The sequence below is a fragment of the Petaurus breviceps genome, unplaced genomic scaffold (assembly GCF_028583685.1).
Source record: "Petaurus breviceps papuanus isolate PSGF00001 unplaced genomic scaffold, PetGlider_PUasm1.0 189, whole genome shotgun sequence".
In the NCBI taxonomy this organism is placed as follows: Eukaryota; Metazoa; Chordata; class Mammalia; order Diprotodontia; family Petauridae; genus Petaurus; species Petaurus breviceps.
Genome location: NW_027185809.1, coordinates 22,785,210 through 22,811,252, shown reverse-complemented (window position 1 = coordinate 22,811,252; position 26,043 = coordinate 22,785,210). Strand labels below are relative to the sequence as shown.

Here is a 26,043-nt window from a genome sequence, read left to right as displayed (position 1 = left end):
AGTGAGAAAATGGAAGGACTAGGAATTGTGATGAGGGTGAAAGCTAGGTTTAGGCATACAAAAGAGATGGAAAGGAAGTTATGGTCAGATAGAAGAGTTCCTCAGTTGAAACTAGTATATTTTGGAGTAATGGTGAGATCCAGGGTATGACCATCTTTGTGCATGACTGAGTTTAGTAGAACAGTAGGTAGGTTATAACATTTGAGGAGATTAAGGAACTAGGAGGCTAGAATGTTTAAAGGAACTTCAACGTTAATATTGGAATTCCCATATTTTAAGGTTAGAAATTGAGTAGGAAAATAATGAATATTCATGGTTAAGTTAAACAAATTTCCTCTTTGGCAGTGTTAAAAAAAATGTGCCTCAGTATGTACCCCTGAATACATTACCTCTTTTTCAGGATATGTGATAACATGCTTTATTATGGGCATCTAGAATTTTGGTAGGTCATTGTGTTGATCACAGTTTTTAAATCTTTCAAGTTGTATATGTTATTCTTCTCTTATCACTGCATCAGTAAATCTCTTCAGATTTCTTTGAAGCCATCCTTAATCATCATGTCCCTCCCCCCCTTTTTAAAAGGCTAGGTTGTGATATCTTACTGAGGCTAGGGGTATAATGGGAATATAGAAGTATAGGGGACCACTCCAGCTAAATCCCACTCTTGTTAGCATGAGATCTTTGATCTCCATTTACGACCTGTACTGGTTCATGAACTTCCTTAGATAGATACTACTTTTATTTTTAAAATTTGTTGATATCTTTTGTTTTCTATATCAACTTCATTTCCCTATATATCCCTTTCCCAACCCCTACCTATTTAGTCATTCTTATAACAAGGTTTGAAAAGACAGAAGGGGAAAAAAGCAATTCATCAAAATCAATATATTGATTTTGAAAGTATAATCAGTGTTCCAGACTCATAGTCCTCTATGATCATAGATCTTAGGTCTAAAAAAAAGGGACTCCTTCCCCAAACTTCTGTAGAGAAGCTTAATTTTCTTTTTGTTGTTCTTATTATTGTTCTTTTCTTGTATATTATCATTGCATATTTGTTTTCTGCCTATTTCACTCTGCATCAATTCATGTGAATATTTCCACTTGTCTCAAAATCCTTTATATTTTATACTTTGTTTGTAACATTCTGTCACTTGTTTGTGCCACGTTTTATTTAGCCATTCCTTAATCAATGTCTTGTTTTCAGTTCTTTTCTTTATTGAGAAGTGCTGCTATGTGGAACTTTTTTTTTAAAATAAACTTTTTTGTTATTAATCCCCTTAGCTATCATAGGAATCTCTGGGCCAATGTATATGACTATTTTTTTCACCTTCATAGCATAACTCCCAAGTTGCTTTTAAGAAGGATTGGACCAATTCACAGTTCTGCTAAAAGGATATAAATGTACTTTACTTTCTGTACCCCCTTCCATTTTTTAATATTTCCATCCTTTGTTGTCTTTGCCATCTTGCTGAGTGGGAAGTGAAACCTCAGAGTTGTTTTTATGTTGAATTTCTATTATTGTCAATGATGCAGAGCCATCTTTCACATGGTTAATAGTAACAGTTTACAATTCTTCTTTTGATACTTTGTATACTTTATCCACTTATTCACTGAGAAATAGTTTTTGAACTTTTATGTTTATGCTTATTCCTTATATATTTTGGATATTAGAGTATTATCAGAGCACATATTTGGTGCATTGATTTTATTTGCACAAAAGCTCTTCAATTTCATGAAATTTAAAATGATCTGTTTTGGTTAAGAATTCTTCCTTAGTTATAGCTGACAAAGATACTTGGTCTCATTCTCTTCTAATTTCTTAAGTGAATGATCTTTAACAGCAAGATCATGTGTCTGTATTGTAGTACATGGCATAAAATTTCTAATTTCTACCCAGCAATTTGTCAAATAGAAAGATCTTCATGTAGTTTATATTCTCAAATGTATCAAGTGGGCTATTTTAGTTCACCTCTAATTTCTTCTTTCTAAGCCTGTTTCCTCATCTGATAATTGGGAATAATATTTGTAGTACCTTCATTAAAGGGCTTTTGGGAGTTAGATGATAAAATATTTGCTAATTTTGTTTCAAATCTTAAAAGTGTTATATTAATGCCAATAATTACAACTGTGCCCTTTCTGTTTTCCTTGCTGTTGCTAGGAGAAGGTGAGATCAGTGAAACCTGGCATCTTATCTCATATAAAACATGAGGGAACAGTAAGAGTCGTTGATCATACAATAGTTTGAAGTTGGTGTCTGAATGGTGGTACCACAGACACAATTAATAGATCACAAGTGGGGTGGGTAGGTGGCGCAGTGAATAGAGCACTAGCCCTGGAGTCAGGAGGACCTGAATTTAAATCCGGCCTCAGACACTTAACACAAAACTAGCTGTGTGATCTTGAGCAAGTCACTTAACTCCAATTGCCCTACCTTTCCCCCTCCAAAAAAAAGCAAAAAGAAAAAAAAAAAAGATCACAAACAGGGTTATTTTTAGGGTAGAGGATTATAAGTTAAATTTTAACTTCCCTGGGTTTAAAGTATATGTCACATATACTGATGGAGGTGTGAGTTTGCAAGAGGACATTGTATACCATGACCACTGTGAGGTGTAAAGGAAGCCAGCACTGAAAGACATCAGAATTCAAGTCAATATATTGATCAGTCTGGTCTTCAGTAGACCAACAATGCAACATATCTCATCCTTTAAGTAGACAGGTGGTAAATTACAAGTGGGAAACAAAGGATGTTATCAGAAAGGCTCAGTGTGTTGGCTTAGCTGTACTTTATAGTTAGAGAAAACTATCTGGGGAAACAGAAGGAGGAATATAGAAATGAAAGTAGTGTTTAAAGATACAATATAAAACATTTAAAAAATTCCAGTCATGTTAAAAAAAATGTATGGTCCTGGAGTTTAGAGGAGAAATCAAGGCTAGAGATAGAGTTGGGTGTCTTTACCATAGAGCTAAAGACATGGACAAGAAAGAGACTTAATGAGAATGAATGCAGGGAAAAAAGAAGTAAGAGCTGACCTTTAGGAAATATAGTTAAGGAATTAAGACAAGAATGAGAAATCACTGAAGTAGATAGAAATAATCATCTACTTTCTGCTGTTTCTGAAGCCCAGCAACTGAGAAGAACTGTATGATTTATCATTAAAGACTTTGGAGAAGTTTTTTTGATTATTTTTTTATTATTATAACTTATTCACAAAAAATTCACAAGTATTTCTATTTACAAAGTAGGACACAAAAATTGTATGCGAAACCATGGAACTCTATTCTGCGTATTGTCTGGTTCATCTATAATAAATTCAGCACATTTCTTTTAAAACTATCCTGTTGTTTCTTCTACATTTAGAATGTTTCAATAGCTTTTGCCCCCTCCCCTCCTCAGGGTAGTGTGAATTATTACCACCCCCCATCTCCTTATTAATACCTCTACCCCAATTAAAAATACATATTTTGTAGCAAATAAATGTAGCCATGCAAAACAAATGTACACAACAGCCATATACAATAAAATAAATATAGATATGTATGTGTATTATGTACATGTGTTTGTGTGTGTGTATGTGTTTATCCATACCTTGAGTCTGTCACTTCTCTAGGAGGAGGTGGCTTACATTCTTCATCACATGTCCTTTGGAGATGTGATTGATCATTGTTATGATAAGAGTTGAGAGTGCATGAATTGTTTGCCTTTTTCAACTCACCTTTCTCTGTATCCGTTGATGTTCCCAGAATTCTTTAGAATAGTCTTTCTTGTCATTTATTATGATGGAATAATATTCCCTTACATTAATATACCGCTGTTTATTTAGCTTTCCCGAGTTGATATGCAATGTTTAGTTTCCATTGCATTGATTTTTTTCTTTTAACCCCCCTGGCCCCCCTGCCCCCTTCAAGACCAGGAGCTTTATTTTCCTTGAGAATATTTCTTCTCTGGTATTGTATTCCTTCTTAACCACATCCTCCCATTCCTGAGAGGGGGAGGGGAGGGAGGGGGAGAGAGAGAGAGAGAGAGAGAGAGAGAGAGAGAGAGAGAGAGAGAGAAACACGCTGGTTTTTGTGTTTCAGCTAAGACTGAAGTTCATTTGATACCTTCTCTTAATATCCTGTTTTCCTTATCTTCATCTTCTACCCTCCCAGCATGCCTTGATGTTTGAAAAATCTTTTTTGGGTGTCTAGGTGGCACAATGAATAAAGCACTGGCCCTGGAGTCAAGAGGACCTGAGTTCAAATCCAGCCTCAGACACTTAACAGTTACCAGCCATGTGACCTTGGGCAAGTCACTTAACCCCAATTGCCCAGCCTTCCCCCCTCCAAAGAAAAAAAAAAGGAAAAAGAAAAATCTTCTTTTTGTACAGGCCAATTATGAGAAATAATAAATTTCAACCCTTCCTCTTTTTTACACTGGTGTGTTCTATTCACCTTTCCTTTTCTTTCACCTCTTAAAAAGGACATTACAGTTCTTTTATTTGGGCAAGTAGGTGGCATAGTAGATGGAGCACTGGGCCTGTAGTCATGAAGACCTGAGTTCAAATTCTATCTGGAATATTTACTAGCCGTGTGACTGTGGGGAAGTCATACCCTTTGTCTGTCAATAATAGCACCTGCTTCACAGGTTTGTTGTGAAGATCAAATGGGATAATTTTTGCAGAGTTCCTAGTATGGTGTCTGGTATGTGATAGGCTTTTAATAAATAATTATTTCCTTTCCCCTGTTTTGATGGATGTACTGGGTTATCACTACTGATAGCTGCTATTCAGAACTTTTGTTCTCCTAAACCACCTACATAATACCATTCAGACATCATTATCTCTCACTTTATGAAGAAAAGAGGTCATATGAATTCCCAGTTCTAAACTTCTTAGCTATCAGTGATCTCTTTTTCCTTGAATTTCTCATGCCATCTTATGTTTCTCTTCTATATGTCATAATGTAATTGGTATTATAAGTGTCTTCTCTTGTTCTTTTCATATTATTTATTATTAGATATTTCTGTTGTTCTGCCTTGTAAATTACAGTTTTCTGGAGTATAGAGACTATACCATATGTATTATCTTTGTATCCCAATGCCTAGTATAGTAATTGCATTGCACATGTGAAGTTCTTATTAAATATTTGTTGAATACATTTGGAAAAAAGTTCTAGATCAACTTCATAGTCAGCTAGCATTTACTAAGTGCCTACTCTGTGTCAGGCACAGTGCTAAGTTCTAAGGTTACAAAGAAAGGAAAAGACAATTCCTGTTCAAAAGAAGCCCTAATGGGAGAGACAACATTCAGACACCTATGTACAAACAAAATATAGACAGGATAAATTGGATATAATCAACAGAGGGAAAGCACTAGCATTACCAGGCATCATGAAAAGATTCTTTTTTTTTTTTTTTTTTTTTTTTTTTGCTTTTTGAAGGGGAGGGGGTAGGGCAATTGGGGTTAAGTGACTTGCCCAAGGTCAGACAGCTGGTAAATGTTAAGTGTCTGAGATCGGATTTGAACTCAGGTCCTCCTGACTCCAGGGCTGGTGCTCTATTCACTGCACCACCTAGCCACCCCACCATGAAAAGGTTCTTGCAGAAGGTGGGACTTTAACTGAGAATTGAAGGAAGCAGGGAAGCTGAGAGGTAGAGATGTGAATGGAGAGAGTTCTGGGCATGAGGCGCAGCCAGTGAAAACTGTCTAAGTCTGAAGATGGAGTGTCTTGTTTGAGGAGTTAGAAGGAGACCAGTTTCAGTCAATCACAGAATACATGATAGGGAGTGGGGAGTTTGAGGTGTAAGATAATAGGAAAATTATGAAATGGCCAAGTTAGGAAAGGCTTTATAAGCCAAACAGAGTATATTTTATATTTGATCCTGGAGGCAGTAAGGAGCCGCTGAGCTGCTCAAAGAGGGGTATAGCATAGTTAGGCTTTGACTTTAGGCAGATCAGTTTAACATCTGAATGGGGGGATATATTGTCACAGGGAGAGATATGAAGCAGAGAAACCAACCAATAGGGTTTTTCAATAGTCTAAGAGTGAGTTGAGGTCCTGTACCAGAGGGGTGGCAGTGTCAAACTAAAGAAGAGGACATATGTGAGACTTGGCAACAGGATTGCATATTGGGGTCCAGAGTGAGGAATAGAAGATGGCACTTGGCTTGCAATCCTGGGTGACTGGGAGGATTGTGATAACCTTAACAGTAAAAGGAAAGTCGGAACGAGGGGAGGATTTGGGGGAACAATAATGAGTTCACTTTTAGACGTGTTGAGTTTAAGAGATCTATGAGGTATCCATTTTGAGATGTCTAACATGCAATTGGAGATGGAAAACTAGGAGAAGAGAGAAGTAAAGGATGGACAAATGAATCAGAGAATCAAGTGTAGCGAGATGATAGATCTAAGGAGAGCAGGAAGTGTGCAAGCTAGGAAGCATTCATTAAATGCATACTGTGTTCTAGGCATTGGACCAAGTGCTCTACAAATATTATCTCAACTGATCATCACAGCAAATTTAGGAGGTCCGTGCTATTCTTATCCCTCTATTAGAGTTGAGGAATCTGAGGCAGACAGATGCTAACGGATTTGCCTAGGATCACACAGCTAGCAAGGGAGACCAGATTTGAACTCAGTTTTTTCTAGATTTAGCTCTTCAGCAAATAACTGCTTCTATAGGAAGTATCATATAACCTGATTGATGAGATCACAAAGTGAAATGCTAAAGAGGGAGAAGAGAAGAGGGGTCTGTGACAAAGTGCTGTGAAACAACATCCATGGTTAGTGGGTGAGACCTGGATTAAGATTCATCAAAGGAGATTGAGAAGGAACACTTAAGATAGGCAGAGGGAAAACAGAAGAGAGCAGTGTCATGAAAAACTAGAGAAAAGAGAGTATCCAGGGGAAAAGGTGATCAATTGACAGTGTCAGAGGCTGCAGAGAGGTCAAGAAGGATGAGGATTGAAAAAAAGCCAGTGGATTTTGCAATTGATGACTTTGGAGAAGAGAAATTTTGGTTGACTGATAAAGCTGGAAGTCAGAGAGTTAAGAAAAGAGTGAGAGGAAAGAAAATAGAGGCACAGTTTATAGCTGGAAGGTGTTTAGTCATAAAAAGAAGAGAGATAGAGGAAGAAAGCCAGCAGGAAAGGATTGGTCAAATAAGGATTTTTTGAAGATGGGGGGGGGGGTCATATGTCGTGTGTTTATAGGCAGTGGGAAAGTAGCCAGTACAGGAGTTTACCTTGGCAAGGAGAAGGGTCACTCACATTTTTAATGAGAAAAGCATGGAAGAGAAAGTGACAGAAGGTATCTTTGAGGCATGAGATGAGGAGGATGGGAGAAAAAGGAACTCTCAGAGAATGGTCTTGGTTATTTCAGTGAGATGTGAAGCAAGACTTTGAGCTGAGAGGGTATGTTTGGGAAGCTATGGGAGGTTTGAGAAGGAATGAAGGTATTGGGAAAAGCCGCTGTGATGAGTGTGATAGTTGAGTCAGTTAGGGAGTCAGTAAAAGGATTGCCTTGCTGCTGTGAAGTCTCAGATGATGTTTTGTTGTTGTCGTTGAGTTGTTCAGTCAAGTCCAGCTCTTTGTGACCCAATTTTGGGTTTTCTTGGTAAAGATACCAGAGTGGTTAGCGGTTTCCTTCGCCAGATCATTTTATAATTGAGGAAATTGGGCCAAACAGGGTTAAGTGAGTTGCCCAGAATCATACAGCTAGTAAATGTCTAAAGCTGAATTTTGAACTCAAGAAGAGGCATCTCCCTGACTCCAGGTACAGCACTTTATCCACTATGCACCTAGATGTAGTTGAGGTTATGTACCATAAATTTATAGTGAACCCAGTCAGCATAATTTTTTAAATTTTTCCCCCAATTTTGTTGAGCAGCAGTGTGTAAGAGCAAAGAAGCAAATGATGGGAATGATCCAGGGCTGAGGCTTGGCAAGGCAACTTTATCAGTAAGATGAGGGCAAGGCACTTGAGAGAAGAGGATACTGTAGAGTTGAACTGTTTCATCCAGGGTTCAAGATGGGGAACAGAGAATGGTGTGGAGCTCCCAAGTGATAGTCTGGGACAGAACTGAGAGGTAGAGTCAGAGGTCGGAGTGAGGATGAACAGGTTTTAGGTGTTACAAGGAAGAAGGAAAGGTCGTATGCCAATAGATCATGATCACATAAAGGAATTTCAGAATTCTGAACATGGAAATAAAACAAATGTGGGTGATGGGAAGATGAGGGTGTAGATGTGGTGGGTTAGAAAAGTCTATCATGAGAAAATAATAAGTTGAGAAACTGGGAGTTTAGGCTGTTTGAGGATGTATCTTTATTATGTTGATGTCTACCTAGTATTACCACAGAAATTTGGGGAGTTGAGAGAAATTGTGTCAGGCACTAAACTCATTGAGGAAAGGAGAATGTCCTGGATGTAGGTAGAGAACAGCCACCAGAATCTCACTTGGGTGATAGGCATGAATTGAAGGAATCACAAAGGTGGAGAGATTAGTGGTAATGATAGTGGTAAGGGAGAACCTGAAGTGACAGTGGGGAGTAAGAGTTTCTGACTCCCTTACCTCAACCAATGAGTCAGGAAGGAGGAGTGAATGTATACCGTGTTTCCCTGATAATAAGACACTGTCTTATTTTTTTTGGACAGAAAAACACCAGAGGACTTATTTTCAGGGGAGGGCTTACTTTAATGAACATTGACAGCAATTTTAATAAACAGGTAAATGTGAACAAAAAAATGTACCTTTATTCAATAAGCAAATCACTGGGGAAGAACAGGATGATGCGCTCACTGCTGCAGCTCTGATTGGATGCAGCTCGGAGCGCAGCGTGTGTTTCACCGGGGGGGGAGGGACGGTTCATACAGAGGGTACCGTAATGTAGCGTGTAGCGCAGGGGATCACCTTCACTACGGTAGCAATCTCAACAGGGCTTATTTTCGGGGGAGGGCTTATTTTAGAGGAATCTTACACAGTAAGGGGAGGGCTTATTTTCCGGATAGGTCTTATTATCGGGGAAACACGGTAGCTACTGCTGAAAGGTATGTTTGGAAGTCTGTATCATCAGGAGGATGTCTGGTCCCAGGGAATTTAAGAATATTGGAAGTGTTAAGAATGGCAGTGGTCTAAGATGAAAGTATGTTTGTAACCTATGGAGCAAGTATTCCAGAGAACATGGTAGAAGACATGAGTTGCTTTAGATTGGAACATTGTTGGAGTTGAGTTGAGGGAAATGAGAATAAGGAAAAGGTCAGTGAGGGACCAAGAAGGATTTGGACAGTGTCTGTCCGTCCGCCCATCCATCCATCCAATCTTCAGGATATCTGGGATGATGTGGGAGTTAAACATTTGAACAATTTGTTCAGATGCATTTAAAAGATTTTTTAAAAGAGCTGTGCATCAAATTAAAATTTTATGTTTTCATCTGCAGGTTAGTCACATTTTGATTGTACTTTCTTCAAACAATTCCACTCTACTATAAAAAACTCAAAAAGAAATGTGGTGTTGGAGCCAGGAGTTCCTGAGGTCACATTTTCCCTGTGGACATGCTCATTGACTCTGTGACCTTTGCCAGGGCTTCTTAGTGCTATAGGACAGAGGTATCAGACCAGTTACTGCAGAACTCCCAGTGGATATAGAACCAGATTGAAATGTAATTGAAAAATGTTTAACAAAAATAAATGAATATATAATAAAGTATAGATAATATTCATTTGTGGTTTTCTAAGCCAGTTTGTGGCCTGGAGGTGTCTATTTTGATTTTACTTATGTACCACTGGGTTAATCTATGTTTTTTTTAATGGAATGTCTTTATCTGGAACTCCTTATACCAGTGAAATTATAGGATATTCCCTATCCTTTTAAAAGACCCATTTATGTACATGTATGCATGCAAACACACACACACACACAAAATGTGAGCTTTTGGAAGTTTGCACAGAATCATTAAAATATCCTTTTTCTTTTTTTTTTTTTGTTCGCTTTTTGGAGGGCAATTGGGGTTAAGTGACTTGCCCAAAGTCACACAGCTAGTAAGTGTTGTCAAGTGTCTGAGGCTGCATTTGAACTCAGGTCCTCCTGACTCCAGGGCCAGTGCTCTATTCACTGCACCACCTAGCTGCCTCCAAGATACCCTTTTTCTTATTGGGCTTTCAGGAAATTGTTTTTTATTCTAAAATATTTTTGATAAGTGAACCTTAATGATTGGCATTGAGAAAATTATATGATTTGTGTGTAAATTTGTCTTTATTTAAGACTCTACCCTTCCCAAAATTCTTTTTATATCACAAAGAAAATGTCAGTTATATCCTTTAAGTCCTAATAAGCAAATTTTGTTGTAATGAAGTAATAGCTATGATAATTAATGTTTCTGATGTATTTATTTTATCCAGAACAAATATTACCAAATTAAAGTAACCAGTATTAGAAATCTAACATTAAAACTTATCTGTTTTCTTCCTTTTTCCCTGACAGGGCCAGCATATTTCATTAGCCCCAATTCAAAAGCTTGAGGAAGCTCTATATGAATACCAGCCATTACAGATAGAGACATGTGGGCCCCAAGTTCCTCCCCTGGAGATGCTAGGAAGGCTTGGGTAAGTACCCTTTTATTCAGTGGTGTTTTTAATTTAAGCTAAGCTAAGATGCACTTCTTGTTTTTCTGGATATGATTTGAAACTGATTTATATAATTGTACTTATTTGGAATAACATTGCTTTACAAGGCAAAGATCGTGCTATATTGCTGCTTTGGGTGGGTAAACTCAATTTTTTTGTTCTGTGGCTTTTACATATTTATTGAGAGTGACTCTGGGTTGCATTAATGTGCATTAAAGTCATCATTGGCAGGTAGAGTGAAGTAGCTGTTCATTTTCAGTTCCACAAGTATGCTTTAAAAAACTGGGACTTTATTTAGTTAACAGTAAGCCAGGAAAAATATAGAATTTGGGCATTTTGCCATTAAAAGGGTAGATATACTTGATGTCTGCTATATGCTTTGAAAAACTTTTGTGAGAAATGAGCCAGGAAACATATTGTCAAAAAGTATTATGAAGATCTGAATGAGTGGCTCAACAACATTACCATATGTATCCAAGTGAGTAATTAAACTAAGGAGTTGGACTTTTGTGACTGATGGAAATACTACTTTCCATGAAGTGAGCTTGTGTCTGGCTGTACACTTCTTAAAAACAAAGAAACAAAACATAACCACAGATTTTACCAGATGGATTATGTCATTTTGCTGGTTCTCGCTTCTCAGTCAGTATAAGCTATTAAATAGAAAATTGATTTGGAAATCCTGGTTCCTTAATACTTAGGGTAGGGAGTATTATTAGGATATATTTGCAGCCCTATAGGCTGAATAGAGTATAAAGAAAGTAAGTAGCATTTTAATTTTAATTTGAGAAAATTCATATGCCAATTAAGGTGAGGTTACTTAGCCAATATGTAGAAGATTCATTCATTACTTATTACTACTCTGAATTATAGTCATCTATAATGTCATGTTCTTTTTATATGGTACATTTTGTGAAACACTTGGAATCTCCAAGTACTTGGGGGTTAGTTTGTCTAAGAGTCAATTACAAGTTTAAAAGATGTATAAAAAAAGTACCGACAGATGTAGTAGGTTGGTTGTTGCCCTTTGTTCTTGAAGAAGACCAAAATGACATCATGATCTTGGGGTCAAGATAGAGTGTGTCCGATTGTGGCTGATCACATCGATATCAGCAGCTCAAAAGGCTCTACCCTACCACAGGTCGGGCACAAATAGTCCATGTGAACATTTGGAGAGGAAGTGTCTCTCAATTGGTACATCTCACATTTCTTTTGAGCTACTGCACTTCTTCTTTGCTCATAGAGCACATCGCCTTCTTTGATGCAGGGCATGCCATGCTCGATGGTATTGTGCCAATATCTCCCATATCTCCCAATTGATTCCAGAGTTCTTCAGACAGAGCTTGAGAGTGTCCTTGTACCACTTCTTCTGACCTCCATGTAAGCACTTGCTTTGCATGAGTTCTCCATAAAATAGTCTTTTAGGCAAACATAATTTTGACATTCGAACAACTTGGCCAGTCTGGAGTTGTGCTCTCTGTGGTAGTTTGAATACTTAACACACCGCCAGCACGAGGAGTGAAAGCATAGCCACTGCTGAAAAATGTGTTTGGGAATCGCTGCATCAGGAAAATGTCTAGTCCCAGGGAGTTTAAGAATATAGAAAGTGTTAAGAATGGCAGTGGTCTAAAATAAAACAAGTTTATTAACCTATGAAGTAGGTGGAAGATGTGGGTAGCTTTAGCAGGGAACATTGGGGAGTTTGTACTAGGGGGATGGGAATACTGGAGCAGTTATTAGGGGACAGAGCATGAAATTTGAAGAGAATATGATGTTGTGGGAGTATATTAATTATTGATGTTTTAGAGCAAGTAGGTTATCGTGGTGCTTAGGGCTATGATGACTTTGAGTTGGAGCCATTCCAGTGCTTTAGGTAGTGTGTGAAGTTTGAAATCAATTGATTGGGCTGTGTGAATGTGAAGTGGTCTGGGAGTGTGATGAAATAGTCCTATTAGGACAAACAGCCCAGGTTCCTTCCCTCCTTTTACAGCAGGCACGGTAACCACTGGGTTGTTTTGGAAGGTTGGGTGCATGCTGGAAAGACTAGGTCAGGGAGGCTAGAATCTTCCCTTTTCCAGGCTGGTTAGGCCTCTCATGAAGGAAATAGTTCAAGTATCACAGGATTACATACAGGTTTTTGCAGCAGCTGATGTTTATTAATGCTTATAATTCAGGAGAGAAATGTTTTAAAATATATTATAAAAAGTAAAATGAAAAACAGTTTAGAATCAAGAATAGCCTATCCTCATAGATTAAGTATAATTCCAAAAGGGAAGAAAAAGAATCTTTAAAAGAGGCCTTTTTGGGGTATTCCTGATTAAAATATCTGCACTAAATAAAAATTAAAATGCAAATATTGATGATAAGACTTCTCTACAAAGATGTGTGTGTATAGACATATACATATATACTTATATATGTATATTTGAGCAGTTTAATTGGAGTAAATATTGAAGAAGTGCTCATATTTTAATACAAGGCAATAAAAGTGTCTCTTCAGATCTCCTCTGTCTTCATGGTCCAGAAAATGAATGGAAAAAAAGACAAATATAGGCCCTGGGGGTGATTTTGTTACATTTTGAGTGTTTAAAGAGGAGAAAGAAGAAATCAAGAAGGAAGAAGATATTATTTACTAAAATTGGAGTGTATGAGAAGTTTATAAACATGAAGAAGAAGTGGAAGGAGCTAAGATCTCATGAATATAACTCTCATTTACACCGGATAAAGGAAGATTGAACACATACACATACACATAAATAATTTAGTATAGAAATACGTTACTCAACTTGGAAACAGTCAGAGGCAAGGGGTGCATAGTGGATTTCAAGAGCGATAATATAGTTGGCAAGGAAATGAACATAAGCAGATCAGGCTTTACCCTTGGTAGGTGGATTAGAAAAAGGAAATTACAAGTAAAGAAATCTTTTTTGGGGGCAGCTCACTGAAGTTAGAAGCTGTGGTGGAGTTGGAACAGATGATTTCAGTTATCAGTTACTGGTACTGATCAAATCCCCGTCTTTTGTCACCTTTTTATGGTAAACAGGTATTACAGGGGTGTGTATGGGGGTGTTATATGAAGAAAGGGAGGGAAAAGTGAAGTTGGATACAATGGAGGCAAATCCACAATTAAAAATAAAAAACTTGACTATGAACAGGCAGAATTTTTTCTGTAAATGGAAGAGGATATCAGAATGGTTTAGTAAGTCAAATGCTTACTCTAAAGCTTACTCTAAAGAGTAAGACTCTTTAGGTGAAATATACTTGAAATAAAATAATATGCATTGCAGAACTTAGGAGAACTTAATATGCCTCAGACGAACTAAAACAAACATATGGGTATCAATCAAGATCTCAAATAAGGTGGGGTAAAAATAGACATGGTAAAAAAAAGATAACAAGAAAGTCTACAGTATCATTAAAGATATACAGTATGTATTATAATAATATCAATATTTAATGTCTGTACACATAGTGGTATAACAGCTAAATACTTAAAGACAAATTCATGGAGTTACCAGAAGAAAAGTAATAGTTGGTATTCTAATTGTGCCTCTTTTAAGTCAGAGACAAATGTGATACAAGGATAAAAAAAAGAAAGAAGGAAAGAAATAAGCATTTTTGAGTGTTCCAGGTAGTATGCTAAATACTTTGCAAGTGTTATCATATTTAATCCTCACAACAACCCATAGAGGTAGATGCCATTACTTTTCCCATTTTAAAATTGAGTAAACTGAAAGAGGTTAAGTGACCTTAGAGCAGGGAGACGAGTTCGATTTCCATCTCTGACATACTGGCTATGTGATCTTGGGCTATTCATTTAACCTCTTAGTGCTTTAGGAACTCTTTTTTTTTGTCTTTATTAATTTTTTTGTTTACTTTTAATTTACAAGATTCAGTTCCATAATCCCTTGAATTTCACATTTTTTTTCTCCCTCTCCTCTCTGCCTCTCTCCCTCCCCCCCCCCCCCCCCCACCCCATGGTGGCATGCAATCAAGTATAGGATCTGCAAATACTTTCACATTAGACATTAGTCAGGTTATAAAGAAGGATTGTAATGGATGGAGTGAACAATGAGAAAGAGGAAAAAAACTAAACAAGAAAAAGAAAGAGAGCAGGTAGTTTGCTTCAATCTACATTCAAATTCTGTTGTTTCTCTCATCTCTCTTTCTACATTCTCTGACTGTAGACATTTCTCTCCATCATGAGTCTTTTGGAGTTGTCTTATAACCCTACATTGCTGAGAAGAGTCCAGTCAATTAAAGTTGGTCATCACACATACGTTGTGTCTGTAATTGTGTACAAATTTCTCCTGGTTCTGCTCTTCTCACTCAGCATCAGTTTGTATAAGCCTCTCCAGGTTAATATGAAGCCTGTCTGCTCCTCATTTCTTATAGTACAATAGTATTCCATTACATTCATACACCACAACTTGTTTTCTTTGCCACCACAAAAAGAGCTGCTATAGATACTTTTGTACATATGGGTCTTCTTCCCATTTCTGTGATCTCTTTGGGATACAACCCTGGAAGTAGTATTGCTGGGTCAAGGAATTCTTCAGAACTTTAAGTTGTAGAGAAGGTGCTGGCCTGAATTATTAGGAGTTACATCATACAGGATTTCCCTGAATTTACAAGGCTTTTTCCTGTTTTGTCCCTTTATGACACCAAGAATTAATTCTCTCAAAGTGGAAGTGGTCAGAGCACATCCCTGGTAAGAAAGAATAAAAAAGGAAAAGAAGAAGGTCAGCAAATTTCATCAGTATGCCATCCCTGAGATAGTATTTAGTGTTCCAAATCTATAGTTCCCCCATTCAACAAACAAGGGAAGAGACAATTTCTCATTTCTTTTGTAGGTCAATCTTTGTCACTGTAATTATACAATGTCTACTTTCATTTTTGTTGGTGTTCTTTCAATAAGTACTTGCTTCCTTATTGTGATAATTCTGTGCATTGTTTTCTTGGTTCTGCTTTGGTTTACGTATCTTCCTTCTATGCTTCCTTGAATTCTTCATCTTCATCATCATGACAAATCATTAGGTAATAGCTCTTGGTCTTAAAAGCCTAGGTGAGGAGCCATTTCCTGTCATTATGATCTGTATTTGACCACTGGACCCAGATGGTTCCTAAGGAGAAAGTGAGACTGGTGCCTTTGCACTGTCCTTTGTCCCTTAAATTCAGTTCACTTGCATGTCACGACATCACCTTTCTGATATCTTAGTCTTCTTTGAGAATGAAGGACAAACAATAATGACAACAAGGATTTGAATTCAAAGGTCTTCTTATCTTCATTGATAAAATGAAAGCTTTATAATAATAGAATAGATAAGTTTCTTTCCTGTCTTTTGTCCTGTGAATATTATCTTGTAGCCTTTTTATTCAGCAAACACTGAAAACTTAACATATATGTTATATATATATATTGTATTTGTGTTACATATATAAAGTTATTGTAAACATTGAATATTTCAGTGTATTATGGTGAATTTCCAGGTCTCCCCATGGGAAAAAAAAATAGATAGGACGACTAAGAAATTCAGAGAAACATGGGAAGATTTATGTGAAATGATTTAGAGTAAAATAATCAGAACCAGTAGTATAGTATATAGAATTATAATGGTATAATTGAAAAGATCATCAAAAATAAAGTCCATTTCTCAGCAGATGATATTAAATTCCCTTGAGATTAGATAATAAAACATACCTCTCTCCTCATGGTAAAGATACGGGAAAGTATTGGGGCAATATTGATTGTGGTGTTAGCTGTAGTCAGAATATTGGATCCTTTTCTTTAAGTGTTTTTTTTTTTTAAGGGAAGAGTTCAATGTGGAGAGATGTGAAGTAGCAGTTATTTAAAAAATAAAGAAAGCTATATTAGAAAAACTTTTTTTATTTAAAACAATAAGCACGCTTTACCTTCCTTTATCCTCTAACCTCTGTTCCAAAATTGTCATTGTAGGTTAGTTTGCTAAAAATTCAGGTCACCAAAAAAAAAAGGTATTTTGACTGATTCTATTTCCTTATTCAATTGCATGACTTAGTGGAGAAACTTATGAAGTTAGGGTCATACAGTTTTTTATAGTATCTCTGTCCTACACTGTGACTCCTTTTGGTATATTAATTTTTTAATTATAGTTGCCTTGAACTAGATAGCACACGATTTCAGTGGTTTCTGGTGGTATTATGCTCAGAAAAGATAAATTTGTTCTCTATTCAACTCTGATAATAGTATAAAGCCTGAAGTTGCTTTGCCTTAAAATTTTTGTGATAAAACCTTTGGAAGATATAAGAAGTGAGAAATGGATGGGATTTTCATATTTGTGGTGTTTATATCCTAAATTAATGTAATATATAATTATATTTCAAATTGCATTTTATTTCTAACTGGCAGTGCTTTGAAAAACATAACACGCTTTAATAATTTTGTGCCACTGGGAGCTAGCATTGGGATTATTTAATTGTTAATTGAAATTCCCCAGTCTATTGCTTTGGTGGTTAGCACAGAAAAGTCTCATTCACTGGAAATGTGAGACTGTTTTTTTTTTAATAATCGACTTGCCTTCTTGTCAGTATTTTACTAGTTGTCATTAAAAAAGAGGTAATCTACTCATATGACTTAAACACATTTGCAACTGTTTTCTTTATCAATTCTAATTATTTCCTTAAATGTAACTGCTATTTTATTTAGCTGTGAATAATTTAGTAATATGAGCTATTCACTGGTTAGTGTGGCCTAGGTAGAATGTTTTGTCACAGAAATAAAGGCAATTTTTACCTCTAAACACTTTTCATCAGTAAAAAAGAGGAATAACATATTAATGAATTGGTCATTCAAGTTTAAAAAAAGGAAAAGCAATAAATTGAAAACTCCCAGTAAAACAACAAAATAGATATGTTGAAAAATACAAGAAGCTAACAAAGAAAAGAGACATTGTTTTTATTATTTAAGAATTTATTTATAAATGCGTGTATTAATAAAACTAGAATTCATTTTGAAAAAGAAAGTCTCTACAGCGAACTTGGTTTAAAAAACAACAGAACAAAACCAAATTACAGGTATTACAAATGAGAAAGGTAGATTCAAAGCCAAAAGAAATTATATAATTGTAGCCTTGATACCTAAACCAGGGAGAGTCAAAAAAGAGAAAGAAAAGTATACACCACTATACCTAATGGATATTGATGCAGAAATTTTAAATAAACTAACAGCAAGGAGACCATAGCAACATATAACAAAAGATGTAAATAATGTAAATTATGACCATGCTAAATTTATACCAAGAATGCAGGAATGATGATTCAATATTAGGAAAATTATAAATATAACTGAGCATATTAATAGCAAGAACAACAAAAATCTTGATTATATTAGTAGGTAAGGAAAAAGCTTTTGACAAGATATACCACTCCTTCTTATTAATGCATTAGAAAACATAGTGATCTTTCCTTAATATGATTAGTAGCTAAAGCTTAGAGCCAGCATTAAATGAAATGGTATTATGGGAATGTAAATTTATGTTGTTGCCATCTTTCTAAGATTGTATTGTGTAAGATCTTCCCTGCCCCTAGGTTAAGTGCACTTGGAGCCTGTGGTGGGAGGCTTGTTTTTCAGGAGATTTGTGATTGGGCAGTGGGTCAAGAGGGTTGTTACATTCTCTGAGCCTGGAGAAGGCTGTATAAACCTTGATGTGAGACTTTGTTTTGGGGCTCACTTTGAGAAGTGTTGTGTGATTTGACCAGGTGAGACTCTGGGCAGACGTTGAGAGCCCCCCAGCTTTGAAAAACCCAGATGTTGATGCTTTCCTCTCTGGTAACTGACTAGGTATGGACGTAATGGTTGGGCAGTTGGAGGGCTGTCTGCTTGATATGTTTTTCTGTTTTCTTGTAACTTTTGCTTGTAACCTGTCTGTATACTCTGAAGTTTGGGGTGCTGACTTTTTCCCCTGAACTAGGTAAATGATATGTTTGATTGATTAAAGCCAGATTGTTAACCCATTTTGAGTTGCTTTCCTTTATAAAAGCAGATCTAAGAACCTCTGTTGGCAACCACCCTGGGGATGCTGGGGTGCTTGATGCTACAAATGGAGAAAAGCTAGAGATCTTTCCTATAAAATCAAGGGCAAAACAAGGATGGCCAATATCACCTTTATTATTCAATACCTCCTTAGAAGTGCTTGCAGTAGCAGTGAAACAAGAAAAAGAAATAAACAGAAGCAGAAGAAACAAAATTATCATGATTTTGCAGATAGTATGATGATTTATTTGAAGAACTCTAGAGAGAGAAGTAAAAAAAAAAAACTAATTGAAATAGTTGACAGATTCAGCAAAGTTGTAGGCTATTAAATACACTTACAAAAATGATTAGTCCTGTATATTAACAATAAAATCCAGGCAGAAGAGATAAAGTGCAAAGTATAAAATATTGCAGCAACTTCCTTACATGTCTCACTTCCTCTAGTTTGTCATCACTCTAGTCTGTTCTACATATTACTGTCACAGTAATTTTCTATAACTACAAATCTGACCATATGAATTCCTTATTTAAGTCAACTATAGCATTTTCTTAGATAAAACATACACTCCTGATTAATTTTCAAAGTGAAGACTTGAATTCAATCCTGGCCTCAAACAATAGCTTTGTGATCCTGAATAAATCAGTTAACCTCTGTTTAAAGTCAGTTGTTCTTCCCCCCCCCCCCCCTCCCTCCCACTGCTTCTTCAAATATAAAATGCAGGTAGGAATAATACCGGCTTCTTAGGGTTATTGTGAGGTTCAAATGAGACAGAATTTTTTTTAACTTTTTATCTTTTTTTCCCTCTTTATTAATTTGTTTGTTTACTTTTAATGTACAAGATTCATTTCCACAATCCCTTGAGTTTCAAATTTTCTCCCCCTCCTCCCCTCCCCCCCCCCCAAACCCCCCTGCTGGCAGCATGCAATCAAGGATCTGCAAATACTTTTACATTAGACATTAGTCAGGTTGTAAAGAAGGATTGTAACAGATGGGAAACAGAAACAGAACAATGGGAAAGAGAAAACAAAACCAAACAAGAAAAAGAAAGAGAGCCCGTAGTGCTTCAATCTACATTCAAACTCTGTTCTTTCTAGTTCTTTCTCTGAAGGAGAAATTTTTTCATCATGAGTCTTTTGGAGTTGTCTTATAACCTTGCATTGCTGAGAAGAGTCCAGTCTATGAAAGCTGGTCATCACTCATACTTTGTGTCTGTAATTGTGTACAAAGTTCTCCTGATTCTGCTTTTCTCATCAGTTTGTATAAGCCGCTCCAGGTAAATTTGAAGTCTGTCTGCTCCTTATTTCTTATAGCACATTAGTATTCCATTACATTCATATACCACAACTTGTTTAGTCATTCCCCAATTGATGGCCATCCCTTTGATTTCCAATTCTTTGCCACCACAAAAAGAGCTGATATAAATATTTTTGTACTTATGGGTCTTCCTCCCACTTCTATGATTTCTTTGGGATACAACCCTAGAAGTGGTATTGCTGGGTCAAAGGGTATGCAGTTATTTAATAGCCCTTTGGGCATAGTTCCAGATTGTTCTCCAGAATGGTTGAATCAGTTCACAACTCTGCCAGCAGTGCCTTAGTGTTCCAATTTTTCCACATCCTCTTCAGAATTTATCATTTTCCTGTTTTATCATCTTAGCCAGTCTAACAGGTGAGCGGTGGTACCCGAGAGTTGTTTTGATTTGCATTTCTCTAGTCAGTAGTGATTTAGAGCATTTATTCATATGCTTATAGATATCTTTAATTTCTTCCTCTGAAAACTGCTTGTTCACATCCTTTGACCATTTATCAATTGGGGAATGACTTGTATTCTGATAGATTTGACTCAGTTCTCTGTATATTTTAGAAATGAGGCCTTTATCAGAGACACTGGTTGTAAAAATTCTTTCCCAATTTCCCACTTCCCTCTTAATCTTGGTTAACTACATTGGCTTTCTTTGTACAGAAACTTCTGAATTTTATGTAATCAAAATTATCCATTTTGCATTTAAAAATGCTCTCTAACTCTTGTTGGGTCATAAATTCTTCCCTTCTCCATACATCTGACAGGTAAACTATTCCTTGCTTTCCCAGATTGTTTACATTATCAGCCTTTATACCTAGATTGTGCACCCCGTTAGACTTGATTTTGGTGTATGGTGTTAGATATTGGTCTATGCCCAGTTTCTGCCATACTATGTTCCAGTTTTCCCACCATTTTTGGTCAAATAGTGAGTTCTTATCTCCAAAACTGGGGTCTTTGGGTTTATCAAGCAGTAGATTAGTATAGTCATTGGCTGCTGAGTCTTGTGTACCTAATCTATTCCACTGATCCAGTAGTCTATTCCTCAGCTCGTACCAAGTAGTTTTGATGATTGCTGCTTTATAATACAGGTTAAAATCTGGTATGGCCAGGCAACTTTCCCTAGCATTTTTTTTTGCATTAATTCCCTTGATATTCTGGACCTTTTGTTCTTCCAAATGAATTTTTTTTACTATTTTTTCTAGCTCTATAAAGTGACTTTTTTTGGTAGATTGATTGGTATGGCACTAAATATGTAATTTAATTTAGGTAAAATTGTCATTTTTGTTATATTAGCTAAATCCTGCCATGAGCAATTGATGCTTTGTCCAGTTAGTTAGATCTAACTTTATTTGTGTGAAAAGTGTTTTTTAGTTGTGTTCATATAGGTCCTGGTTTTGTTTTGGCAGGTAGATTCCCAAATATTTTATAATGTCTTGTAATTTATAAATTTTAAATGGGATTTCTCTTATATCTTGCTGTTGGATTTCATTTGAAATATATAGGAATTACGAGGATTTATGAGGGTTTATTTTATATCCTGCAACTTTGTCAAATTTATTTATTGTCTCAGGTAGTTTTTTACTTGATTCTCTAGGATTCTCTAAGTATATCATCATATCTTCTGAAAAGAATGATAGCTTAGTCTTTTCTTTGCCTAATTTGAGTCCTTCAATTTCTTTTTCTTCTCTGATTGCTATTGTTAACATTTTTAGTACCAGATTGAATAAGAGGGGTAATAGTGGACTTCCTTGTTTCAACCCCTGATTTCATTGGAAATGCTTCTAACTTATCCCTATTACATATAATACTTGCTGATGGCTTTAAATAGGTGCTCCCTGTTATTTTAAGGAAGACTCCATTTACTCCTCTCCTTTCTAGTGTTATTAATAGGAATGGATGTTGTATTTTGTCGAGAGCCTTTCCTGCATGTATTGAGAAAATCATATGGTTTTTGCTAGTTTTATTGTTGATATGATCAATTATACTGATGGTTTTCCTAATATTGAAAACATCCTTATATTCCTGAAATAAATCCTACCTCATCAAAGTGTATTATTCTTGTGATAAGTTGCTGTAGTCTTTTTGCTAATATTTTTTAAAAAAATTTTCAATCTATATTCATGAGGGAAATTGGTCTATAATTTTCTTTCTCTGTTTTATCTCTTCCTGATTTAGGTATCAGTACCATATTTGTGTCATAAAAAGAATTTGGTAGGACTCTTTCTTCACTAATTTTCCCCAATAGTTTGTAGAGTATTGGAATCAATTATTATTTAAATGTTTGATAGAATTTACTAGTAAATCCATCTGCCCCTGGAGATTTTTTTCTTAGGGAGTTTGTTAATGGCTTGTTCAGTTTTTTTTTTTTTTTTTGTGGGGGGGTTTTTTAAATTTTTTTCTTCTTTTTAAATTAATTTGTGGACCTTGTTTTTTTTTTCTAGTGGTTTTTTTTAGTTTTTTTTTTTTTTTTTTTTTTTTTTCTGAGATGGGGTTATTTAAGTAATTTACTTCCTCTTAAATTAATCTGGGCAACTTATGTTTTTGTAAATACTCCTCCATTTCACTGAGAATATCAAATTTATGTGCATATAATTGGGCAAAATAATTCTTAATTATTGTTTTAATTTCCTCTTCGTTGGAGGTAGATTCAGCCTTTTCATTTTTGATACTCATAATTTGGTTTTCTTCTTCCTTTTTTTTTTCTCATATTGACTAAAGGTCTATCAATTTTTTTTTCATAAAACCAGCTCTTAGTTTTCTTTACTAATTCAATAGTTTTCTTAATTTCAGCTTTATTAATCTCCTTTGGTTTTCAGTATTTCTAATTTAGTATTTAATTGGGGATTTTCAATTTGTTCTTTTTCTGGCTTTTTCAATTGCACACCCAATTCATTGACCTCCATTTTCTCTAATTTGTTCATATATGCATTCAATTTTGGTATATTGTCTTATTGTCATTCTCTTGAATGTAGTGACTCATTGTTTCTATAATTTCTTGTTTGACCCACTTTCTTTAGGATTAAATTATTTAGTTTCCAATTTGTTTTTAGTCTATCTTTCCATGGCCCTTTATTGCATATGATTTTTATTGCATCATGATCTGAGAAGGATGCATTTAATATTTCTGCCTTTCTGCTCTGAATTGTGAGGTTTTTATGCCCTAGTACATGGTTGATTTTTGTGTATGTGCCATGTACTGCTGATAAGAAGGTATATTCCTTTTTATCCCCATGCAGTTTTCTCCAGAAATCTATCATATCTAGCTTCTCTAAAATTCTATTTGCCTCCTTAACTTCTTTGTTGTTTATTTTGAGGTTAGATTTATCAAGTTCAGAGAGAGGGAGATTGAGGTCCCCTGGTAGTATAGTTTTGCTATCTGTTTCTTCTCTAATGCCCTTAACTTTTCCTCTAGGAACTTTGATTCTATACCACTTGGTGCATATATGTTAAGTAATGACATTGCTTCTTTCTCAATGTTGCCTTTTAGCAGGATATAGTTTCCTTCCTTATCACTTTTAATTAGATCTATCTTTGCTTTTGCTTTGTCTGAGATAAAGCTTCCTACCAGTGCTTTTTTTACTTTAGCTGACACATAATATATTCTACTCCAGCCTTTTGCCTTTACCCTGTGTGTATCCCCTTGTTTCAAATGTGTTTTTTGTAGACAGTATATTGTAGGATTTTGGTTTTTAATCCATTCTGCTATCTGGCTCTGTTATATGGGAGAGTTCATCCCATTCACATTCACAGTTATGATTATTATCTGTATCTTTCCCTCCATTTATTCCCTCCCCTGTTTATATTTTTGTTTCTTCCTTTTCCCTTACCCTCCTTAAGAGTTTTTTTTTTGATCACCGCCTCCCTTAGTACTCCCTCCCTGTGGCCCCCCTTCTACTATTTCCTTCCCTTCTAACCTCCCACCCCCTTTTTACTCTCCTTACCCCTCCTACTGCCTGTAGGGCACAGTGGATTTTTATACTTAACAGAGTATGTTATTCCCTCCTTGAACCCAAACTGATGAGAGTAAATTTCATACAGTGCTCCTCTTGCATCCTCCTTTCCCTCTATTATAATGAATTTTTGCCTCTTTTCACTTTAGAATGCTAAACTTAACTATTTATGTTGATCCTTCTTTGAACCAGAACCAATGAGAATAAAGTTCATATGGTGTTCATCTCCCTTCTTCCCCTCTACCATAGCATGTTTTTATACCTCTTCATTTGGCATAATTTACCTTTTTCTGTCTCATCCTTTCCTTTTCTGCCATTACAGTCCCTTTGTAGCCTTTAATAAGGTTTTTTATCATCATATTAGTTCATTTATATCCATGCCCTCTCACTGTGTACATCCCTTTTAAATGTTGTGATAATTATATAAATTTAAATTTCAGCAGGTATCAGCTTCTCAGTTAGGGATGTAAACAGTTTGCTCTTATTGAATCCCAAGTCATGTGCATGTGTGTGCCTGTGTGTGTGTGTGAGTATGTGTTTTCCTTGTTTACCTTTTTATGTCTTTCTTGAGTCTTGTAATTGGAGATCAGATTTTCCATTGAGCTCTGCCTTTTTCATCAGGAAAGTCTGGAAGTCCTTTATTTCATTAAATGACCATCTCCTTGCCTGAAAGATTATGCTTAGTTTTGCCGGATAGTTGATCCTTGGTTGCAGTCCTAGCTCTTTTGCCTTACAAAATATCAAATTCCAATCCCTCCGATTTTTTAATGTAAAAGCTGCTGAGTCCTCTGTAAACCTGACTATAGTTCCATGATATTTGAATTGTTTCTTTTTGGCTGCTTGCAATATTTTCTTGACCTTGTAATTCTGGAATTTGGCTACTGTATTTCTTGGGAGTTTTCAATTTGGTATCTCTTCCAGGAGGAGTCTGGTGAATTCTTTCGATAACTACTTTACCTTCTGATTCTAGGACCTCAGGACAGTTTTCTTTGACAGTCTCTTGGAGGATGTTGTCCAGGCTGCTTATTTCATCAGGGCTTTCCAGTAGACCAATAATTCTTAGGTTATATCTCCTGTTCTGGTCTTCAGGTCAGTTGTTTTTCCAGTGAGATATTTTATACTTTCTCCAAATTTTTCAGTCTTCATGTTTTGTTTGACTGACTCTTGATGCATCATAGAGTCCTTAGCTTCAATTTGACTGATTGTAATTTTTAGTGAATTATTTTCCTTGGTTAGTTTTGGAAGCTCCTTTTCCATATGTTTAGTATTCACTTTTAGGGACGTATTTTCTCCTATTAGACTTTGAACCTCCCATCCCAGTTCACCAATTTTACTTTTTAAGGATTTGTTTTCATCAGTGAGATTTTTTTCCAGTTTGGTCAGTGTAGATTTAAATTTATCTTCTACCTCTCTAATTTGGCTTTAAAAATCTTTCTTGAGCTCCTCCAACAATGGTTTTTAGTCTTGAGATCAGTTCCTATTTTATTCTGTTGTCTCAGGTGTGAGTATAGAGTCCATGATGTCCTCTGTATTTCGTTGTTCTTATTCACTATGATAAGATTGGATTGTTTTTATTGCTTTTGATTTCTCAGCTTTCTTTTTATCCATTGTGATTTCCTATTTCTGACTGCCCTTCTCAGGCTGGGAATTAAGGGCCTGGTTGTTGACTTTGTGTGCTGTAGCCTCTGAGTGAATAGACTGAGGCCAGGACTCTCTGTTTCCCAGAGTTACCCTGAGGCTCACAGAGTAACCTCTAGGAGAGGGGTGGTCTCTACATTTTAGGTTTCCATTCCTGTGTCCCTGGGCTACAGCTGAGGCATTCTCAGCAGCTGGCGGCCTACAGTGCTGATGGCTGCAGATTCCCATGGTGGTTCTAAGTTATACCTCGGCTTGTGTTGTTAGTACTTGCTGGCTTCAACCCCCTAGGCTTGGGGAGCTCCTGCTGGTCAGCTGAGGTGGGGCTTTTTGGGACACCTCCTGCTCTTCACTTTAGACTCTGTACTGCTTCAGTTACACCCTTCCTTAATAACTCCCAAGCCTGAAGCTATATCTACTATTTCAGGATTTTCTGTGGGTGGGACATTTATCTCTGGGTTTTCTGCATCAGGGAGGGGGAATAAGAACAGCTAGGGTTTACTCCACCATCTTGCCTCCTGGAGGTTCAGGTAGGTGATTTTTAAA

General features: G+C 36.2%; 1 protein-coding gene across 3 annotated transcripts in view; it reads left to right on the top strand.

Moving 5' to 3' along the window:
• The window catches only part of MNAT1 (MNAT1 component of CDK activating kinase), a 275,447-nt gene that overhangs the window by 174,730 nt on the left and 74,674 nt on the right, over positions 1-26,043 (top strand). For all 3 annotated transcript variants that reach the window (XM_069092041.1, XM_069092040.1, XM_069092042.1), the window contains exon 7: positions 10,456-10,577. In XM_069092041.1, coding sequence (XP_068948142.1) covers positions 10,456-10,577 — 122 coding nt within the window. The remainder of the gene's footprint in view (positions 1-10,455; positions 10,578-26,043) is intronic.